General features: G+C 40.9%; 2 protein-coding genes and 1 long non-coding RNA gene across 5 annotated transcripts in view; 1 reads left to right on the top strand and 2 right to left on the bottom strand.

Moving 5' to 3' along the window:
- Nucleotides 1-1,020: 1,020 nt before the first annotated feature.
- Nucleotides 1,021-23,366, top strand: part of LOC131907708 (low-density lipoprotein receptor-related protein 1B-like) — a 439,135-nt gene continuing 416,789 nt past the window's right edge. Inside the window, exon 1 of the mRNA XM_059258828.1 lies at nucleotides 1,021-1,219. Within this exon, the coding sequence (XP_059114811.1) occupies nucleotides 1,150-1,219 (70 nt within the window). The 5' untranslated portion in view covers nucleotides 1,021-1,149. The remainder of the gene's footprint in view (nucleotides 1,220-23,366) is intronic.
- LOC131909093 (uncharacterized) lies at nucleotides 6,764-8,609 on the bottom strand. Of its 3 annotated transcripts, XR_009378742.1 has the most exons (5): nucleotides 8,554-8,609; nucleotides 7,911-8,122; nucleotides 7,472-7,670; nucleotides 7,272-7,372; nucleotides 6,764-6,867 (listed from the first exon to the last, which is right to left on the bottom strand). It is a non-coding gene; the product is annotated as an uncharacterized LOC131909093 (long non-coding RNA). The 3 variants fall into 3 exon arrangements; XR_009378740.1 differs by having other exon boundaries at nucleotides 7,911-8,599; XR_009378741.1 differs by lacking the exon at nucleotides 7,472-7,670 and having other exon boundaries at nucleotides 7,911-8,599.
- On the bottom strand, nucleotides 8,608-12,468 carry LOC131909727 (sperm motility kinase X-like). Its single transcript, XM_059261534.1, has 4 exons — nucleotides 11,144-12,468; nucleotides 9,695-10,450; nucleotides 9,098-9,188; nucleotides 8,608-8,730 (listed from the first exon to the last, which is right to left on the bottom strand). The coding sequence occupies exons 1-3, from the start codon at nucleotides 12,466-12,468 to the stop codon at nucleotides 9,155-9,157; spliced, it is 2,115 nt and encodes a 704-aa protein (XP_059117517.1). The 3' UTR covers nucleotides 8,608-8,730; nucleotides 9,098-9,154.

Raw genomic sequence — 23,366 nt, 5'->3', positions numbered from 1 at the left:
GGAGATAGAACATGACTCCTTTGCTTTTACCTAAAAGTTGGTGGGACTCAGTCACTTCTAGAGACGGGCCATGTGAAGGAAAAACTGACACTGTAATGGAGAAGCCTGCCAAACAGCACCTCATCCAACTGATGAAGAGTCATATCATCAGTGATGTTTTATACATGTCATATTCTCCTTGACATGTGGTAGTGACTGTAGTCATCTCTGACAAAATACTTAGTTTTAGTGCAGTGTTCTGGGTGGACAGACGAACTGTGGTGATGTAACATGTTGTCATTAGGGGAAATTGGGCTAAGGGGACACAGACACTCTGTATCATCTTTCAGATTGTCCATCAATAGAAAATGATTCCAGACACAAAGTTTGAATATTTGGCTTATTTTAGAAAGCAGCTCTTGGGCCTTTTTTGTTGTTGGTTTTGTTTGATTTGAGACAAAAGTTTCCTTGAGTAGTCTTAGCTGGCCTAGAACTCACTATACAGACCAGGCTTGCCTCAGACTCCCTAGTACCTTCCTAGTGCAGGGATTAGAGGCATGCCCCACCACACCTGCCTGGTCACCTTTCTTGATTTGTGAAATTCAGTATTGAAAAGAATAGAAACAATTTTAGTATCAACCATGCATTTCTAGTCAACGTGCCTCATTTTAATATTTCTCATAAAATGGATTAATATATAATGATATCAGTTTTGCGTTTACAATGAGTTCTTTTATTTGAAAACCATAGCTCATTTATATGTAAAATTTAGTGGCCATTGAAATTTCACATTCATTATGAAACTTGGAAACTGTAGACTAAGGTTAATGAGGTACAAGCAAATAGCTGTTTTGAAGGGGGAAAAGTTAATCATTTAGTAGATTATTTTGAGAGTCCACATTGTGATTTCTTGAGGGATTATAATTTGGAAAGTACTTGTTTTGATATTGTGTTAGATCAAAATATACCATTTTTGGAACTTAAATTTTAATAGCATTATCAGTTAAAATAACATAAAACTAATCTAGTAGAATAAAGGAATACTTTAAAGCAATTTAAAATGCAGTCTTCAGTTGTAGTCTCTATGAACAATGAATCTAAGTAAGTTTCATATAAGTTTCTATCACTTCTTTTCTAGATTTGCTGTCTAGGATCGATTTGGATGAACTCATGAAAAAGGACGAACCACCTCTTGATTTTCCTGATACACTGGAAGGCTTTGAATATGCTTTTAATGAAAGTAAGTGCTGTATATTATACATACATATATGCATATGTATAATTTATTTCACGGTGTTTATAGAATCACAGGAAGCATATTAGTTACTGTTAGATATTTATCTAACTAGAATATTGCAGGATTTTTGGGAGATTACTTTGCATAGTAAAATCCTTCACTACAGTGAAAGAATCAGGGAACAATTTTCTCTAGTTGTCAAGTCACATAAATTAATAGACATAAATTTGACTTAGTTTATACATTTCAACTTTGAGCATTCCCCTCTGATATCTAACTGAAAACTCCTAATTGAATTACATAGAAAGGTACATTCTTTACCTAGCTGTTGGAAATGAGATGACTGGCAGTCGTTATATGGGGCAATATTTTAAAGTAGAGTACCCAGGATTCCATTATTCTTCAGGGAAATATTTGTTTAAAATCTTTTTAAGTTTGGGATAAAATAACCTTTATACCCGAGTTGTTGGAAAAGGCATCATACACCCACCATACATTATTATCTTTGAAGGCTTTCTGCTGTTGTGGGCAGGTAGCATGAAGTTGTCATTTCCATCTGTTGCGTTATAGCTCTAAATTTGTAATCGCTCATCACTGTTCTTGCCAGACCCCTGTATAGTGTCCCCCCTTGCACTCATAGATATAAGGGGCTTCTTCTGCCCGTGTGTTCTTGAGTGCTCAGTGAATTTAAAGAGAAGACAATAGAAACTTTGATCACTTTTAGATATTATTTTTTATAAAAAATGCTTTATGACAAAACATGTATAAATAGTAATATTTTGCCTGTTGGGGGGAAGGATTAAAGCAATTGGCCTGTGGGCTGTTTGTCTTCTGATTATCAGAATTTTTCTGTCGAAAGCAAGGGGGATGATGGTCTGTCTTTTTTCATTGTAAATAGACTGAATTAAACCTTTTAGTAAATAGAGACCAATGTTTTCCATGAGGAATTTTTTTATGGACTGCTATGCTCTAGATGTTTGATTGAGCATTGCTCATGGTAAACAAACCTATTTTTTGATATATGAGGCACATTTCAATGAAGAAACACAGCACTTTAATTCTTTAGCACAGAGAATGGGAATATTATGACCAAATACTTACTGGTGTGTGAGGAACACTATATGCCTTATTTGAACCGTACTTGCCCTGGGTCAGGTAATCCAGTCCAGTAAGAGAGAAATGTGGGTAGAGGGATAGCCTGGACATCCTGGGCTCTCCTTGCTTTACCTGTTGTAGCTTGAATGCAGGTCCTGGCACTGTTAATAAAGTTTATTAATCTTCATCAGGGAAGCCCTGTGATTTGAGTGAGTCTGATTGGATAGTTTCAGCCGGTGTTAGGTCTCCTCCTCCTCTTCAGTCTCCATTAATAGCTTATCTTCAGGCCTAGTCGAAAAGTGTTACTCAGAGTTCTGAACCCCATACTCTAGGTAACCCCCACAGTGCATTCTTATGTTCCCACATCATTCTAGACCTCATTGTCCGTATATATCACAGATGGCAGCTTACATTGCTGAATTTCTTTGATTCTTGTCTAACTTTCTGAAAAGTTGCTTAGATTTTCAACATTTGTACTTAGGTGGCCTCTAAACTTCTTCAAGCCTGGACCATGCTTATGGCATTGTCTGGTAGCAGTTCTTATCCATAGTGGCCTTAAAGTAGTGTCAGTTTACTTGAAAATATTGAGATGAAGATGAAGACTAGGGACCATTCTTTTATATAGTTAATAGGTTTATGTCATATTGGCATTTGAAGACAAAAATTTAGAGAGAAAGCAAGTATTTAAGACAGTTTTTTTTTTAATGTTGCCATATTATTATTTATTAAATCATGCTACCACCAAAGTACCCTATACACCCTCAAAGACAGAGTAAAATCCAGAATAGTATTTTTTTTATATAATATACATGCATAATTTTAATAATAATAATAAAAAATGATAATAGAGCAGTTTAATGATGTATTTACCAAATTTAAAGAAGTCTTCTGAGTACTTCTTCAATTTACTTGCCATTTATTTCATAGGGAGAAAGTAACCACTCCCATATTTCTGATTTAATCTTGTACTTTGTTTTTGTTTTTTTTTTTTCCTTTTCTTTTTTTTTTTTTTTAAATTTTTATTTTGCAATACAATTCAGTTCTACATATCAGCCACGGATTCCCTTGTTCTCCCCCCTCCTGCCCCCCTCACCTTCCCCCTAGCCCGCCCCCCATTCCAATCTCCTCCAGGGCAAAGCCTTCCCCACAGACTGAGATCAACTTGGTGGACTCAGTCCAGGTAGGTCCAGTCCCCTCCTCCCAGGCCGAGCCAAGGGACCCTGCATAGGCCCCAGGTTTCAAACAGCCGACTCATGCAATGAGCACAGGACCCGGTGCCACTGCCTGGATGCCTCCCAAACAGATCAGGCCAATCAACTGTCTCACCCACTCAGAGGACCTGATCCAGTTGGTGACCCCTCAGCCATTGGTTCATATTTCATGTGTTTCCGTTTGTTTGGCTATTTGTCTCTGTGCTTTATCCGACCTTGGTCTCAACAATTCTCTCATATAAACCCTCCTCATTCTCGCTAATTGGACTCCCAGAGATCCACCTGGGGCCTAGTCATGGATCTCTGCATCCAGATCCCTCAGTAGTTGGATGAGGTTTCTAGCACGACAATTAGGGTGTTTGGCCATCCCATCACCAGAGTAGGTCAGTTCGGACTGTCTCGACCATTGCCAGCAGTCTGTTGTGGGGGTATCTTTGTGGATTTCTGTGGGCCTCTCTAGCACTTTGTTTCTTCCTATTCTCATGTGGTCTTCATTTACCATGGTCTCCTATTCCTTGTTCTCCCTCTCTGTTGTTGATCCAGCTGGGATCTCCCACTCACCCAAGCTCTCTTTCCCTCGCCCCTCGCCCTTCACTACCCCCAGATGGTCAGATGATAATTACAATCAGCCCCTATCATCAGCAAAATGTTGGAATGTTAAGTCCTAACCTGCCTCCAATTGCAGTGCCACTGACAATGTCCTAAATGACAGTCTGGGCTCAGCTCTGCCTAGACTCTTGACAGGTTCAACAGAGGATTACTGAGGTATACACTAAGCACTCCTGGGAAACCTGTGAAATGGGTATCTGTCTGGTAAAAAGAGCTATCTCTCCCTACCTCAGCAAATGAGGAATCTAGGTCCCTATTAGCACATACCCATGACATACCAAAGTTCCATGCTGGCTGCTGGTCTCTGGTGACTCTCAAACCTCCTCACCAGGCTCTTTTGGGCTGCATACTTCCCCCACTTCTTTAAAATTGGCATGACTTTCCTTACCATTCTGCTGTCCTCGGCCTCCCAAGGGGTAGTCATGTCAGCTTTGGACTCCTCCAAATGATTTTTGCTTCTTTTTGTCCCCAAGAAGTACCCATGGCAGCTTTGAAGTCCCGAAAGAAACCACCTTTCCACCTGGGAAGTGGCCTTGTTCAGGGTTTTACTGTTCCCTCCCTTACACTTACATGTGTGTCTAGTGGGTGTGTACATGTGAATGAAGGCACCTATGGAGACCAGAGGTGTTGAACACACGGAGCTGAAATTACACCAGTTGTCTGTGAGTCACCTTGTGTGGGTGCCGGGAATTGGACATCTATCCTTACTAAAACTATGAGAGGACAGAAAAAGAAGGGACAGAGAGTTCAGGACAGAACTGAAGCTGTATAGACAGAATTTTGTCTTAGATAAATAAAGTGAATGGACAAAAGAGCACGTTGTAAATAGATTCTTTTCCTTCAGATAACTCCATGGTGGACATAGTGTCTTCCCCTTGACTCTGGAAGGAATCATCTCTGAGCAGGCACCTGGGAAAATTCCTGTATCTACCTTTTGCATTTTCTTTCACTTGTCTGTCTGTCTGTATATCTATCTGTCTGTCTGTCTATCTATCTATCTATCTATCTATCTATCTATCTATCTAATTATTTATAGATATAGTCTCCCTACTTATCACAGATTGGCCTGCAGCTTTCTATGTAGACCTCTAATGGTGCTATAAATAACTGGGCATTTGATGTGGAAGAGTGAACTAGATCTTTATCTCTCTGCCTGCATAAAAATCAATTCCAAATGGATCAGCTGCCTTCATGTAAGACCTGATACTCTGGAATTACTATTGGAAAAGTAGGGAAAACTCTCCAAGGAAGAGACATAGGTTAGAACTTTGTGAATTAAACTCCATTCATCCAGGAGATATGGCCAACCATTGATAAATGAGTTGTCATAAATGTCACCATATGAACTAGTCTGGATATTGTCAAATGACAAAAAAAAATTTGCCTTTGTGTGAATTAAACACCCTTGGACATTGTTGGCAGAGCAAACATTGATTCAATCATCCTGAGACACAGTGTGGAGATTTCTCAAAGTCTGAAATCATGTCTGCCCTGTGATCCAGTCATCTCAACATTCTGGACATAACAAAGGAAAGGAGGTCAGGATGCCAAAGAGTCCTCTGTACTGCCCCATGTACCCAAGACCTGTTCCTGACAACCAGGCTATGGAGTTAACCAGCGTGCAGCAAGGGGTGAACTGATACAGCACAGTACAGGACCCCTCATGAAAACAAAACCAGACCTGCCAGATGGCCCATGCTGTCTGTGTCTCCACAGGAAGAGAAGTGAGCTGCTTTTTGAGTTTCTTCTGACAGTGATTTGGTTGCAGGGGGCCAGGACTTCTGTCATTTTGGAAACCTCTCAGTCTCTAGTTCACAGGTCCTTGTCCCTTGAAGAAAACTCTGCCCCCTCAACAGGATGTGAATGGCAGGGCAGAAATACAAGTTGAGGAGGGAACCAGGTTACAGGCTACACAAAGGCAGTGCCTTGTGATTAGGAGTCAGGGCCGTTGTGAGCATTTCCACACCCAAATATAAGGATTTTTTGATGATGCTGAGATAGGACAACTGCAGAGAAAGATGGAAGTATTTCAAAATGAATCAAAACCTAATCCTTTAACAATGTGTCTAGCCTACATCCACATGTCTGTCTAAGAAGAATGTGATTAGGCCTTATAATTCAGGAGGTACAAACCTGTCACCCCAGTACCCAGGATTCTGAACGGGAGTATCAGGAATTGTGGGTCAACCTAGGCTACATAGCCAGACCTTGTCTCAGAAAAAGAAAGGGGAGATGGATACTGAGACTTGTGGTCAACTTGAGTCCACCTGAAAGACATTATGGTAAGAAAAATTATCCTTAAAAGAGAGAAATACTTCATATGTGGAGCCTAAAACAAAATTCTCCATTAGTGATAATAGCGGGATGGAGAGATGTTTCCAGGATGCAGACTAGGCAGTATGTAGGAGGAAGAGGGCAGAGATCTAATGCACAGAATGAAGACCAAAGTACATCATGGAGAATGAGGGTTGCTCTCACCACAGGGAGAAAGGGTGCACTCAGAAGACAGACATGCTGACCAATTCACTATCAGAATGTTTATATAGATATAAATCAGGACACCAGAGCATGTGGTTCAAATATACAAAGGAATTTATTGTAGCAAGAAAACAATCTCTTTATTCAGATATTTGTGCCGTATATCTTTTTGTCCGGTGCCTGTCTTTCTTGGTAACACTTCTGCAGAGCAATCTTATGCCCAGCTCTCTGAGCATATCCTCGATGGCTGATCTTCACCTGGATACACAAGGCATAAAGTCATCAGTCCCTCAGCTCTCACTATCTAGGACCTTTCCTTAGAGACTGTCTTCATGGTTCAGTTCTCTAGGTATTGGTTGATGTCACTCTCTAAAAGGGGACCCACTCTAAAAAGCCCTCAAATTACTGTCAGTGTTCTCTATGTCTGTCCCTTGCAGCCGGCAGTACTTCTGATGGAGAAGTGGTGTCCCTGCCTAGGTGACCGAGAAAACAGTAACAACAGCTGACTCCATAGAGTAGATGGAGGGGACTTGAGCAGCACCTCACCCTCACATGGCTCCTGCCAGGACAGAGAGGCATTACCCTCAGTGAGGTAAGTCTCCAAGCTGCCTCAGACACTGTTCCACCAAAACAAGGAGTTAGTACAAGGGCCTGGGTGTTACCTGGATCAGTAGACATTTTCTTTTGTTGCTCTTAGTCCATCTGCTTGTAAGCCTCTGGCCCAAATTCTCTGTCAATCAGAAGCCTCTTCCATCAAGGAGACCTGATAACAAGGCATTTTGTGAAGATGACCAAATGTTCACGTGTCCATCACCCTGTAACCAATCATAACTTCCCCATGGCCTGAGCAGAGAAGTATCACCTCTGTGTTCCCCCTTCCATCCAGTGTGTTAGGGCTTGAGTGGCATCTCCTGCTCTAAGCACCATCCAGTTGAAAATGTCCCTTGCTGAGTGTAGTCCCAGGAGTCTCCTTGGTAGCCCCAGCATAGGGTCATACAGGCAGCCAAAGTCTTTCCCAGCCTGCTGCCTGGAGACACAAAGCTTCAGCACCAGCCATGTCCCTACAGGATGTCAGAAAGAAAACAGCTGGGATCTTTGTGTGAGATACTGTTGAAAGTAGTATCTTGGGGTGTAGTAGAGTGTGGTCTTGGGGTGTACTAAAGTGTGGTTTGGGGTGTACTACAGTGTGGGCCTAAGGAGGGGTGTGAATCTGACCCCTTAAATCCCTTTAAGTGTCTCTGAGTTATCTTAGGAGGTGGAAATATGGCAGGAGACCATGAGCCACCCAGAGGAACACCCACACTGTCAGGCCGGGGGTTGCCATTGTTTTTCCATCAACAGATTCTATCCACGATCATGCTTGGAACCAGCTCCATCTCTGAATCCAACTGTCAAACACTCCAGACTTCACCTTGCTTCCACTCAAAGCACAGCTGGTGGGCCTTCCCTTGCACAGGACCGGATGCCCTGGGGGAAAATGTGCACCATGCCATGTGTTGGCTTCACGTGGCTCCTGCGAAGCAGTAGAGCAGGGTGGTTAAGTGATTGCATTAGGGGTGGAGACAGGAACAAGCTGAGTTAGAGGAATTTTGAGACATTTCCAGAAGGGAAATCACATGGAATATGAAATTACCTTTCTTGGAATGGGAGTCCTCTCCAGTTCAAGCAAACTTCACTAGTGTCAACTGTGCACGAGGTACATTGGGAGAAACGTGTGTGTGTGTGTGTGTGTGTGTGTGTGTGTGTGTGTGTGTGTCCCTGTCTGTCCAGATACAGAGTACAGAAGAGTGCATCCATATGACTCAGGTTGCAAAGCAACAAGCAGTTCAGCAGTAATAGTGCTGGGGTGAGTTATGAAGGTGTCTGGATCTGGTGGGGACGGGAAGCAAGCTGTCTAGTAGTTCAGGATGGTGCTGAGAGCTGCACCATAACTAATGGACTCACCTGTTCCCACACACTCTACCTTCCCAAATGAGCACAAGATGGACACTCCCTGGCTCCAACCTGGTCAGCAATACTCATCTTGAACACATACAAACTGGGCAGGCCCTCTGGGGTCCTCCTCTGCTTCCGGTGCCGCTCTCTCTTCTAATGGCTCATGGTACACCTGGCGACAGGTAGCTGGAATGACGATCACACTGTGCGTGGAAGGTCCTCTGAGGCCTGTTTTCCTAATGATCACAGCACTCCATGGATCCTTGTTTAAAGGATCTCGGGTCCCACGGAGTGCTTCACTTTACTGGCACAATTGTGGCACCACCAGCCATCATGAACCTACCTACAAGGGAGAGTCAGGAGGATCATGAGTCTGTCAGACCTGCCTCCCAGAATCCTTTCTCAGTCCTCAGGGTCCAGGTGATGTGAGAAGGGTGTGCCATGCCCCCTCCTCCCCAGTCATCATCTGCAGACACAGGAACACTTTGCTCCTAGTTTCAGCCTGTGATATGAACACAGCTTCCCATGGTACACAGCCATCTGAACTTCCTACCTGGCTCTCTCCAGCGGCCCTGTGCATCCTCAGCATGCTGCTCTTCACTCTCTGGTTTCAGCTTTGGGGGAGCACAGTGCCTCCAACAGCACTTGAAACAGACACAAAAAAGGGCCCTCTTAGGAGATCATGCAGGTCTTCTGCTTGGCTGTGCTGGCCCTGCGCAGTGCAGGGCCCTCAGTCTGATTCCTCCTGAGTGCCTGTCCTAGTGCTCTTTACCCACCCTTCTCCTCACCCTTGCCCAGCCTCGGGCCACTATCCTCTGCTATCTATCTGCGTCTAGGTCAAGTTTCTCAGGAAGGATACTGTGGGATTTGCTTTCTGGTGTGAACTCCCAAAATGGGCATGTCTATAATCTGTTTATTTAAAAGCATATCATTTAGTCCAGGAAACAGCTTAGTGAGTAAAGGCACTTGACCCCAAGCCTGGGGACCTCAATTCATTCCCTAGGACCCACATGGTATAAAGACAGAACTGATTCCTGCAAGTTAACTTCCACACACATATAGTAAATAAATAGTTTTTTTTCTTTAAAGAAATGAACCAGATTTTAAAAAAGGCCTAGATAGAAAAGTGCATTGGAGCCTCTCCACCTACCTGTTACCTTGGCTCCCTCCATGGTCCTCTAAGGTCACAGGCAGGATTTTGTTACAGCCTAGGCGCTCCCTCTTTTCTGTTGGTATGCAGCAGCATAAACTTCTCAGGCCTTTTATAATCCTGCTCTGTAGGCTCCTCCAAGCCCGCTTTCTAAAGGGGGCTCTGGGTGCAGTCTGTCTCCGGCCACTGAGGTGTCCCTGGGATGTTTCTGGGGAGGATGGGCTGAGGTCTTTTTCTTGTACAATCGGACCCTCATCCTGGGCCTCCTTGCTGGAGAATGGAGTTGATCTATCTTGTGAGGTCATGTTGTTCTTTGAAGCAGCTGTAGCAACACTGAGGGGCTGTCCTCTGAGGTCCTCCTGAGGTGCAGTTTGTAGGAGAGATGAGCTGCTCCTTTCACCTCTCCGACCAGCAGTAGACATGCTGTGGGGCTGTCCTCTGAGGTCCTCCTGAGGTGCAGTTTGTAGGAGAGATGAGCTGCTCCTTTCATCTCTCTGACCAGCAGTAGACATGCTGTGGGGCTGTCCTCTGAGGTCCTCCTGAGGTGAGGTTTGTGGGAGAGATGAACCGATAATTTCACCTTGTATGTTGACGTCTCTGCACTGAACTTCCTCCATAGTGGTGTGATGAGATAAAACATCCTGTGAGGACGCCTTGCTCTTTGATTTGTTAGGGCCAGCTTCGGACACATTCCAGGATAACTTACTGGAATAAGTTTCCAGTGCTGAAGACACTGTGGTACATATTTCATCGGAGGTGTTAATAGTGCTCTCTGAATCCCCCGAGGTGCTGTTCGTGAAATTAGCCTCATGTACACACTGGGGGCAGGACACTGTGGTACATATTTCATCGGAGGTGTTAATAGTGCTCTCTGAATCCCCCGAGGTGCTGTTCGTGAAATTAGCCTCATGTACACACTGGGGGCAGGACACTGTGGTACATATTTCATCGGAGGTGTTAACAGTGCTCTCTGAATCCCCCGAGGTGCTCTTCGTGAAATTAGCCTCATGTACACACTGGGGGCAGGACACTGTGGTACATATTTCATCGGAGGTGTTAATAGTGCTCTCTGAATCCCCCGAGGTGCTGTTCGGGAAATTAGCCTCATGTACACACTGGGGGCAGGACACTGTGGTACATATTTCATCGGAACTGTTAACAGTGCTCTCTGAATCCCCCGAGGTGCTGTTCGGGATATTAGCCTCATGTACACACTGGGGGCAGGACACTGTGGTACATATTTCATCGGAGGTGTTAATAGTGCTCTCTGAATCCCCCGAGGTGCTGTTCGTGAAATTAGCCTCATGTACACACTGGGGGCAGGACACTGTGGTACATATTTCATCGGAGGTGTTAACAGTGCTCTCTGAATCCCCCGAGGTGCTGTTCGTGAAATTAGCCTCATGTACACACTGGGGGCAGGACACTGTGGTACATATTTCATCGGAGGTGTTAACAGTGCTCTCTGAATCCCCCGAGGTGCTGTTCGAGAAATTAGCCTCATGTACACACTGGGGGCAGGACACTGTGGTACATATTTCATCGGAGGTGTTAATAGTGCTCTCTGAATCCCCCGAGGTGCTGTTCGTGAAATTAGCCTCATGTACACACTGGGGGCAGGACACTGTGGTACATATTTCATCGGAGGTGTTAACAGTGCTCTCTGAATCCCCCGAGGTGCTGTTCGAGAAATTAGCCTCATGTACACACTGGGGGCAAGACACTATGGTACATATTTCATCGGAGGTGTTAATAGTGCTCTCTGAATCCCCCGAGGTGCTGTTCGTGAAATTAGCCTCATGCACACACTGGGGGCAGATTCTGTGAATGGGGGCTGTTTTCTTGTCAGGGCAGTTCAGGGTGGGAGGCCTACTGTACCTCGTTCTCCCCTTTTTGTCATTCTCGGGACTCTCAGTTAGAGTGTGCAAACTGGAAGAAGTGGAAAGGATAGAGACACTAGATCCCCTCTTGATAGTCACTTCAGGTGTTGTGGGAGGGCCTGTAAGGTTCAAGGTTCCAGCAGACTGCTTGGGCTGAAGATCTTTTGTAATGTCTTCCCAGGGTGACTGCTGCCTAAGAATCAAGTAGGTGGCCATCACTTGATCAAACTTCTTCTCGTGTAAAGCTTCCAGGATCTGTCCTTGCTTATAACCCATGACACCCATGATGGCCATCACAGTGGGGTCTGGGTAGCTGTCCTCATCGTTCTCTCTAAAGGGATTGGGAGAACCTTCATTGCCATGCTTCAGCCATTGAAAGCCCACAACATCATCTATTGTTGGTCTTTCTCCAGGATTTATAGTTAACAACTTAGCAATAAGATCCCAAAGCTCTGGCGACAGCTTGAATTCAACAGAGTACTTTCCCACCAAGATCTGCTCCTTTATTCCTACAAAGGCAGTTCCCTTGAAAGGGAGGCACCCTGTAGACATAAAGTAGAGTACAACCCCCAAACTCCAGATGTCGGTTGCTCGGCCATCGTAGCCTCCACCTTTAAAGACTTCTGGGGCACAATAAGGAACGGTCCCACAGAAATGTGCTAGCTTCTGCCCCAGGGTAAGCTTGGTGCTCAGTCCAAAATCACTGAGTTTTATATTTCCTTTGCCGTCCACTAAAATATTTTCAGGCTTTAGATCCCTGTGAACAATCCCTTTCATGTGACAATACTGAAGGGCACATACCATCTGTTTAAATACCTTACGGGACTCCTCCTCCTGTAGGTAGCCAAACTCCACAATCCTGTCCATCAGCTCTCCGCCTATGGCATAGTCCATCACTATGTACGTGGTATTTGTGGTGTCGATTATGTGCAGAAGTTTAATGATATTGGGATGGTCTAGAGATTTCATTATTTCAATTTCTGATTTGATGAGGCTATTCTTTGTGCCTTTTGGAAGAACTTTTACTGCTACCCTTGTCTGGGTGAGTAGATGGCTAGCCAATTTTACTTCTCCAAATGCTCCCCGACCAAGGGTCTTTAGGATTTCATAGTGCTCTGTTAGAGCCTCTTCGTCAGAGGAGTTGTACTGTAGGATGTTGCCTTGAGCCATTTCCCACTTCTTCCTCTTTGTTGATATAAAGGCTCGTACCAACACCAACTAGTGATGCAAGATAAAAATTAATTAAAGCAGATCTAGGAAAAACATTTATAGCTATAAATTCCTGCGGTTAAAAAAAAGATGGATGTCCAAAATAACCTAATGATGCATGTCATGGTCATAGGACAACAAGAACAAGCCAAACCCAAAAGAAATAGAAGAAATGCTCAAGTCCAGAGCAGAAATTGGTGAAATGGAAACTAAATTACAAATACCAATGTAACAAAGACTTGATTATTTTAAGAATAAATATAATTGATGTGATCTTAACCAAAATAGCTAATAGAAAAATTGAAGATACAATTTAACAATATTAGAGACAAAATAAGAAACTAATAGAAAACTTTAAGATACAAGTTAATAATATGGGAGACAAAATAACATTCGATTACCAGAGATACAACTGAAATCCAGACATCTAGACAATCACTAGGGAATGTTTTTAAAATGTTCCAGTGAATTGGAATAATCTAGAATAAACTTCTAGACACACATTAGCTACCAAAACTCAACTGAGAAGATATAAAACACCTAAACTGAAAGACTGTCAGAGTCAGAGGCAGTGGATGACAATACAAACTGTTTTCTGGACAAAGCAGGGCAGTTGCTCATCTGAATTTACAGCACTGTGACCTGCTTAAGCTCACTCCAGACAAAAGTCTCAGCATGAAGAGGGGAGGTTGGACAAGAAGTCACACTCCTGATGAGCTATTGACAACTGATAGATTCCGGGAGAGGGAGAAAACTTTTTAAGGGTGTGGCCCCTGGTAGGTGGGACCTACCACACTTCAGTGGAAGGCCATATATCCAAGAGTATAAGGACAACAGAGACTGTACTTGATGGTGGAAAACAAAACAAAAAGACACAAATATGGGTGGTAGGAAAGAGAGTATGGAAGATTTGAGAGAAATTGGAGAAAGGGATAAACATGACCAAAATATATTGTATGAAATTCTCAAAGAACTAATTTAAAACAGAAAGAAAAGCAACAAAATTGAAATAGTAACTTAAAATAATCTCTTTACAAAACAAAAACAAAAAAAAACAAAAACAAAAAAGAACAACAGAAAAACCTTCAGGACTAGACAAACTCATTGGTGATTTCTATCAGACCTCTGAAGATCAGAGTGCAGAGCTAAGCCACTAGTTAGCCATAGAGGCCAGGTGTTGATGGCTCACACCTTCAATCCCAGCACTCAGGAGGCAGAGGCAGATGGATTTCTCTAAGTTCAAGACCACCCTGGACAACATGAGATTAATCCAGTCTAAAAGAAAAACAGAGCCAGCTGGTGATGGCTCATACCTTTAACCTCAGCACTAGGAAGGTGGAGACCTATAGGGATATGGCTGGGCAGAGAAAGGAATATAGGGTGGGAGGAGACAGGAGCTCATTGTATTCAGTCTGAGGATTCCTGGAGACAGACTCTTGTACACTTTCATTCTGAGGATGGCTAGAGGTAAGAAGTCTCTCTAGTGGCTAGGTTTTTTGTCTTAATGATCTTCAGGAAAGCTTTGTTAGAGCATACATAAAATATCACCAAGATACCAGTGCTTCTCAGACGATTGCATGAAATGAAAAGGGTTAGGATGCTTCCAGACTCATCCTAGGAGCGTGTATTACTCAGGTACCAAAACCAGGTGGATAAGGTAACAAGAAAAAGGTATAATCAACATCCTTGGTGAACACGGATGCAACAGTCCTTAGGAAGAGTACTTAATAGTTCACACGAAATTCAACAGCACTTAAAAGGACCATACTTGATGATGAAGATGGGTTCACCCAGTCATGTAAGGGCTGTAACATATGCCAACTGAATAGCAATGTTGTGCAGAAACAGAAGGGCAAGAATCAAATACTCAGCTGAAAAGAGTGAAATTGTCATTTTTCAGGGACAACGCATAGACCTGGAAACCATGTTGTGTATAACAAGCCAGTCCCACAAAGACATTTTTTTCAAATCTTGGATGTCAGGTTGGGGAGTGGACCTGATAGTAAAAGGGAATGATTAGGGATGTGAAGGGGAAAGAGGAGGGGGTAAGTATATAGAGTAGGTGAATATTACCAAAGTACATTATGTACAGATACAGAAATGTTACACTGAAGTTTTTTACTTTATATGCTTAATAGTTACTAAAACAAAAATCTTTAAAAAGTAACAAGAAACAAAGAAAATGAGTAGTTAGAGAAAGAAAAATGGAGGATAGTTAACACAGAAAATTTTAAAAATGTAAAAATTAACATCTAAAACCAGAAACATAAATTACATAAAATAAAACGAAAAATGAAAACCAATACCCCCAAAGCACAACCAGCAAAGTGAGAGAAAAACTCACTCTGTCAAGTAAAACAAGTCACCAGCATCCGAGTCCAAAACTTCACCGATATCCAGGTCCAAAACTGTCACCACCATCCAAGTCCCACAGATCACTCACTACCCAACAGCTCTCTGTACTAGAAGGACAAAACCCAGGCCTAGGCAGTGTGTTATATGCACAGGTGTCAGTCATTCCTCACAATGACTCCTTGTGAGGTCAGAGCAAGACATGGACCAATGAGGGATGGGCACACTCCTGTCTAAAGGACTGTGTTAGCTACTCTGCTGTCACTGCTACCAAGTGACCCACAAAAAGTAACCTAAGGAAGGTTTGCTTCGGCTCACACTTTGTGAGAACAGGGAAAGCATGGTAGCAAGAGTAGTTGGTGTCAGCATGTGGCTGCTTACACTGTACTGGTCACCCCACCTCCAACACAGGCTTACAAACTGCTTCCTGGAGCTAGGCCCCCCTCCCCAAAGCTAGACCACCGACTTCCCAAGAGAGCATCACCTGCTAGAGACCACAAGTTCAAACACAGAAGTGTCTACATGGGACATTTCACAAGCAAACCCTAGGAAGGACTGGCTCCACTTTAACAGTAGTAACAACAGAAATGTTAACAATGAAAACATAGGCCCCTAAAGCTCTATGTTTTATTGGGTATAGACTCATATCTATCAGTAAGAAAGTGAATCCAGAGGATGTTCCAGTGACATTTGCAAGTAAGATCAAAAATGCTATGAAAGCAGCTGGCTGTTGTAGACCATTATTACACAGTGTGGTAATTTCTGATACCTTCCAATAAGGGCTTTTCCCGCTAAATACATCTAAATGAAATTTCTGTTTTCTGTGAACCTTGCATTAATGTTATCCTGAGTATTGTTTTTTAATTTAAGGATAAGTTTGTATAATATTAAAGTTTTGATAATTTAATGCACTTACTATGATTCTAATAATAATCTTTATCATTTTTTATAAATGACTTGCTATGGTACTCTGAAGTAACAAATATTTATTGGACTGATAAGAAATTCCAAAATTTAATAAAATATGTAAAACTGTACAGTGGTCCAGAGTAAAAATTTAATGCATAACTTTATTGTTTCTTTATAAGAACATAGATTTAAATTTTGTGAGAAACTGACTGCTTATTTCAATTCCATCCCCTTTGAAAATGAAGAATTTAAACAACTTTCATCTATCATTCCTTAAGGTCCTACAGTAAGATTCACCAATGTGGTGGCTGCTTTATAAAGCAGCAGATACTTGGCCAGCAGTTTGAGAAGGAATGCTAAATTTTATTAATTGAATTATTTAAAAAGTAAACCCATTATGGAAAAAATAAGTTATACTTCAGGCTACCATTCAACTGTATTTGCTTAAGCAGACCTACTGAGAATAGTAGTAGTTTGATAATGAGAATTAATAATTAGGACTGTCTGCAACTACATTAGGAATGTGTTAGTCTATGCTTTTGTATTTGTGTTTCCCTTTGTGGAATATTTGGCAACTACTACTAGATTAAAAATGAAATTAAATGAAAACTATGCTCTATGTTTGATATACCAAATCCTTAATCTTTATTTCTGAATTAAGTAAAATCATCTCTACTCTTGACAATCCATATATGAAGTGATTGATGCATTCTTTTTTGTTGAAAGTTTTCAAAATGCTCTATTTTTGTTGAAATACAATAATTACACATGTTATAAGACATAAAATACAATGATATGGCATCACCGTAGCACAAGGGGTCTGTCAGTTAATACAGTTTTTAATCATTTCTCTTTGTTGAGAGCATGCAAATTCCTTTCATTTAAGTATTTTGAAATACTAGTTCAAATCTGTTTTCAGCCACAGTTACCCTGCCATGCTGTGGTACATTACAAATGATTTATTCTACCTAACTGGTCTTCTATATATGTCAAACATTCTCTTCCTGTCTTCCTTTTCACCTACTATTCCCAGGCTTTGATGACTATTCAGTTTTATAGTTCTTTAATATCATCTTTTTAGAATCTGCAAATAAATTAGCTGTGGCATTTATTATTCTTCATGCAACTTATATCCTTCAGGTAAATCCATAGTGCTGCAAATGACAGAATTGAATTCTTGTTTGGGGAGGACTAATAGGACTAATATTTCTTAACACACATACCAGTTTCATTATCTACTCATCTGTCATGGATATCCAAGTTGATTCTGTAACAGGTTTACTCTAAATAGTGAGACAATAAATGTGAAAGTTGAGTCTCTTCAACATATTGATCTTCATTTCCTATGGATATTCCCCTTTAGTAGGATACTAGATCACATAGATGTTTGCTTTCTAGTTTTTTGTTTTTTTTTTTTAAATAGAATCTAGTGTACTGTTTTCCTGAGAGTTTTACTACTTTTTACTACTGGGAGTAGTAAAGGGAAAAAAATACTCTCCACCAGTATTTGTTGTTACTTGTTTCTATTTTTGTAATGGTCATTCTGATTGGATATGCTGATTGCTTGGTACAGTGCTGAACCTGTTGCCGGGTTGCTTCCAAGGTTGAACATTTTTTTTTTCATTTTTTGTTAGTGGATTATGACTGTTGTGTGGTTGTTGCTCAGTTCTTTTGCCAGTTTTAAAGTTAAGATGGTTTAATGTTTTGACTGCTGCCATGTTTGAGTTTCTTATAACTTATATTGATTACTAGCTACTGGATGAATGCTTGAAAAACATGTTCATCCATTCTGTGAGTTATGTGTATACTCCTGACTGGTTCCTTTGTTACATAGGTAGTGTTAGCTTATTTTATAATTTTTTTGTTGTGTGCATGTGTGGGTGCCTTCATGTGTGTGTGTAACACATATATGCTGTGTTTATTTTTAACTTCATCATAGTTTTGCCTTTGTTGCTGATACTTTCAAGTTCACATCCTAAAGCTACTCACCTCAACACTTGTCCTGAAGAATCTTCTCTGTATCCTTTTATTTTAGGTTTTTATTTTCTTTCATCTTTCAGATACTACATTTTGGCCTTTTAACTATTTTCACTTGAGCTTTTAATGTGGTGAGAGATAGGAATAAAGTTTCATTCCTTTACCCTTAGATGTCTAATTTTCTCAGCACAGATTGAGAGAATTTCCATTCTTTATGGTGTATTTTTGTTGTTTTTCCAAAAAGTAAACAAGCAAAACCCCAAAACCTGTTGTCTATAATACATAAGTGATTTTTTTTTTTTGGGTTTTTCAAGACAGGGTTTCTCTGTGTAGTTTTGTGCCTTTCCTGGAACTTGCTTTGTAGACCAGGCTGGCCTCAAGCTCACGTAGATCCACCTGCCTCTCTGCCTCCAAAGTGCTGGGATTAAAGGCGTGCGCCACCATTGCCCAGCTATAATACATAAGTTTACTTTGCAGTATCTTGTCTAAGAATGTACTTCATGACATGCTATGTAAGATATTCTAAATTTACAGTGTGATTTAAAGTCAAATATTCGAATGACTCCCGATTGGTTCTTTTACTCTAAGTTCCATTGACTATTTAGGGTCTAGAACACTTATGGAAGTGTTCTAATATTTCTGTGGAAATATACACTGTGTTGGGTGTGGCTGCACATGCTTGAACCTCCCAGAATCTGTAGAAAAGGAAGGGTACAAGTTTGGAGCAAGTCTAGACTATATAACAATTTTGTGTTTCATAAAGCAACAAAAAGAAAAGAAAAAAGAAAGAAAATGGAGGAGTAGAGAAAGAATGAAGGAAAGAAAAGAGTGGGGAGGAATAGAAAGAGGGATAGGGAAAGAGCGAGAGATGGGGGAAAGGAGGAGGAAGAGAGACTGCAGAAAGGGAAAGACTGCCATTGATGGGTATTGCTATAGGAGTTGCTTCGAATTTGTAACTCACTTCTTGTAACAGGGACATTAGAATAGTGGTATTTATACTAATCAATGAATATAAGGTATCTTTCAATTTGATTGACAGGGGAAGGTGTTTCTTCCTCTCTACTGTATTTCTTGACCCATGTATAGTTTTCATTTTGGACAGTCTTCACTCTCTTAGTTAAATCCATTCCTGTTTTTATAGCCATTGAAAAGGAGATTTTGGTCTTGAAAATTCAGATTTGCCACTTTCAGGATCATGTCTGTGGCATATGTGGTCTCTTCCAGAGATCTTTTGATTCTTGGCTTTTGTCCATTTTCTGTTTCCTAGTACCCCTACAAATGTGTTTTTGCTGATAGCATTTCTCTGTCCTGGATTTGGAGAATGGCTTTACATGCCCTTTAGTAAATACCAAAGTCTTTGCAATAACCAGATTTGTTATGTAAAATACTCATCATTTGTCTATCTCAAGTCACATCCTAGCTCTCACCTACTCTTGTGCTGTGGAGATGAAGTCCATACCTGATCTGAGCTCTTCTCTTGACCAAGTACCTAATCCTCATGATGACATGGCATGTTGCTTCTTAAAGAAGTGTGCCCTGAGTGCCCAGTTTGATGGAATTGTCCTCTTCATGCATCTCAGCACATTTGGTGCTTTATTTTTCTCCAGAGCACTCTCAGCCTATATGATATGTTTGTTGGTTATATTGTCGGCTTCCACCCAACTAAAATTTGTATTATGAAATGGTGGCACTTGTTTTGTTTTTATTGTTGTTCTCTTTATATGCCAATCTCCTCATGCATTACTTGGCATATAATAGGTCCGTGATACTTAAAGGTTGACCTGGTATTTCTAATTTCAATATAATTTATATAGTAATTTATGGATGTCATTAAGCAAGTTTCAAATGATTGAAAGTTAGAAGAAATTTAAATGCTTCAGATGGTGGGAGACAGGCATGAAACATTGTTTTAAAGTTTAAAATATTTCAAAGTTGATCAAGGTATTATTGCTACGAACATTAAGATTTGCAGTAGAGGCCACTCACATTTATGTTCTTTTTTATATGTATGTGTATGTATGTACATGTGTTTGCATGTGTGTGTAGGAATGCATGCATGGATGTGTGCATGTAGAGGCCTCAAGCACTCTTGACTCATTTATTGAGTCAGATTTTCTGGCTGAAACTAACCTGTCAATTTCAGATAGTCTAACTAGCTAGTTTCATTCTAGCATTCTGGTCTCTTCTTCATGATTGCTAAGATTAGAGGACACTGTCATGTTTCATCTACTAAATTGTCTCCCCCGTTCCACACTTGCAGTCTTTATCATATGGTGTGCATACAGAAATCAAAGATGGCCTCCATCAAAAAGACAACTTACCACCAGAGTAGGTCAGTTCGGGCTGTATCTCGACCATTGCCAGCAGTCTGTTGTGGGGGTATCTTTGTGGATTTCTGTGGGCCTCTCTAGCACTTTGCTTCCTCCTATTCTCATGTGGTCTTCATCTACCATGGTCTACACCCTGATTGTCATGCTAGAAACCTCATCCAACTACTGAGGGATCTGGATGCAGAGATCCATGGCTAGGCCCCGGGTGGATCTCTGGGAGTCCAATTGGTGAGAATGAGGAGGGTTTGTATGAGCGAGAATTGTTGAGACCAAGGTTGGATAAAGCACAGGGACAAATAGCCAAACGAATGGAAACACATGAACTATGAACCAATGGCTGAGGGGTCACCAACTGAATCGGGCCCTCTGAATGGGTGAGACAGTTGATTGGCTTAATCTGTTTGGGAGGCATCCAGGCAGTGGGACTGGGTCCTGTGCTCATTGCATGAGTCGGCTGTTTGAAACCTGGGGCCTATGCAGGGTCCCTTGGCTCGGCCTGGGAGGAGGGGACTGGACCTACTTGGACTGAGTCTACCAGGTTGTTCTCAATCCGCGGGGAAGGCTTTGCCCTGGAGGAGATGGGAATGGGGGGTGGGCTGGGGAGAAGGTGAGGGTGGCGGGAGAGGGGAGAACAAGGGAATCCATGGCTGATATGTAGAACTGAATTGTATTGCAAAATAAAAATTAAAAAAAAAAAATTTTATCAACCAAAAAAAAAAAAAAAAATCAGTGACAGACCTAAAAATATAGCTGAGGAAATTTTAGGAGGAAGTATCTGTCTATGTCAAGTAAGAATTGAAAGAAAAGCCTAAGGTTGTTTGTTTTCAGAAAATAGAGTCTTATGAGCTATGAAGAGAAGTCAGGCCAATAAATTAAAGGGCTGAAGTAGTTTGGTGTGGCCGCCATCTTGGATTGTTATACCAAGTGATTATACAACAAAGAATAAATAATATTTGAAAGGTACACCTTACTAGATGTATTTTTATCATTTATTTATTTGCTTCTTTAGACTTGCTTTTTCAGACAGAGTCTCACTATATAGTCTAGGTTGTCCTCAAACTCATGGCCTTCCTGTGTAAGCCAGCTGAGTGCTAGGATAATAGATATGAGCTAGCACACCAAGCTTTCTCTTGAAAAATAAATATCTGTGAATTTACTTTTCTCCTCACATCATACAAAATATATGGATTTTGGTAAACAATTACAAAAGTTTTATGCATAGAAAATCTCTCCATGGAAAAATGTTAACAGGTGACTAAGCGGCCCCAAAGTCACAGTCTGTATTGTGAACATGATTTAAGTATTAGTGACAAGAATATTTGTCATGCCAAGAAGTGAGACGCTAACTTTACCACATGGCCAGTCCTGAATCTTATCATGTGAATCATCAATCAGAATTGTAAGGTTGACAGAGTAGCATTTGGTCAGCTTGAAAAACTGAGTTTCTTTCATGGTGTTTCATTCCCATCATAAACTATGGGTGTACGGATTGTTAACATACCTTCGGTCTATAGTGTAAAAACAGTTTGGCATGATAGAAGAAAATAGTCAAATCATTAGTCAAGGTTAATATATCTCTTCAAATCTTGGAAACCTTAATAAAATATGACAGAAAGATAACAGAACCACTGATTTGTACTCTAAATATACCATGATTTTGTTTAAAGTATGAGTGTTTTAGAGGAAAGGGAATCCTCATTGTATTTTTGCTTCATTGACTTTACTCTCCATTATTTTTGTAAGGTAACTGTAGGAAGAAAGGTACATTACTACAAATGTATTACAGAGGTAACTACCTTCAAGGGTAACATTTGACTGGAATGAAGCACAGCTATGGCATGCCCCTCAGTCAGAAATAGAACATTCCTTGGCATCAATAAGCTACTTTCTTGAAATGTGAGTGTATGTGCAAACTTATTTTTGAGTTTTCCTCTGACAATAATTTTAGTGCCATTCTCTTTATTTAATTTTTCTTTAATGTTTTATTATATCTCCATAGATAGGTTTATCTGTTAAATAACTACTCTTCAGTATTTCAGAGAATACTGTTTATTTTAATAAGTGCATGAATGTTCCAACTGAACTTAGACTAGGTACATTCATATATATATATGAATATTATAATATGGCTTCTACCATCATGGAAATAAGGAAAGAAAATGTCTGTGTAATCATCACAGTATTTTATTTTTCCTTTTATTGAAAATTGATTTTTTTTCTCAAATAATATCCTGACTATGGTTTCCCCTCCAGCAGATCCTCTCAGTTCCTGACACCTCCCCTTCCTTCCAGATCCACCCTTTTCTATCTCTTATTAGCAGTCTTCTAAGTGATAATTACAAAACAAACACATAGGATTAGACCGAACAAACAGAAGGAAAAGAGCCCAAGAGAAGGCATGAGAAACAGAGACCCACTTGTTTGCACACTCTGGAATCCCAGAAATTCACTAAACTTGAAGCCGTATACATACACAAAGGACCCGATGCAGATCTGTACAGACCCTGGTATGCTGCTTCAGTCTTTGTGAGTTCATATGAGCTTTGTTGGTGTTTATACAGAGGGCCTTATTTTCTTGGTGGTGTCTTTCACCCTCCCTGGCTCTTACAACTCTATCTGCCTCCTCTTCTACGGGGTTCTATGAGCTCTGAAGGGAGAGATTTGATGGAGACCTTATCTTTATGGTAGAATGTTCCAAGGTACCTCACTGCAAAATGTCTGGCTTTGTGTCTCAGTGTATGTTCCCATCTGCTGTAGAAGGAAGCCTCTTTCATCCATCAGTCTTTTTGATGGAGAACCGAGGTGAGGTATTAACATATTGCTGTATTTGTATTGTATTTAACAAACTAACGTTAAAAACATGTATCATTTTCTGTCAATTTAAGGGTGAAACATTTGTATTTAAATTTTTTTAACGTTTTTCTCTAACACTTACTATTATTCTCACTGAGTTCCCCATGGTCAACTTTGATAGAAATTTATCCAAAGGAATAGTATTTGTGAAAGAAAGAAAGG

Source organism: Peromyscus eremicus, chromosome 4 (assembly GCF_949786415.1).
Source record: "Peromyscus eremicus chromosome 4, PerEre_H2_v1, whole genome shotgun sequence".
In the NCBI taxonomy this organism is placed as follows: domain Eukaryota; kingdom Metazoa; phylum Chordata; class Mammalia; order Rodentia; family Cricetidae; genus Peromyscus; species Peromyscus eremicus.
Note: the sequence above shows the minus strand (reverse complement) of the source record. Positions and strands in the feature narration are given on the sequence as shown.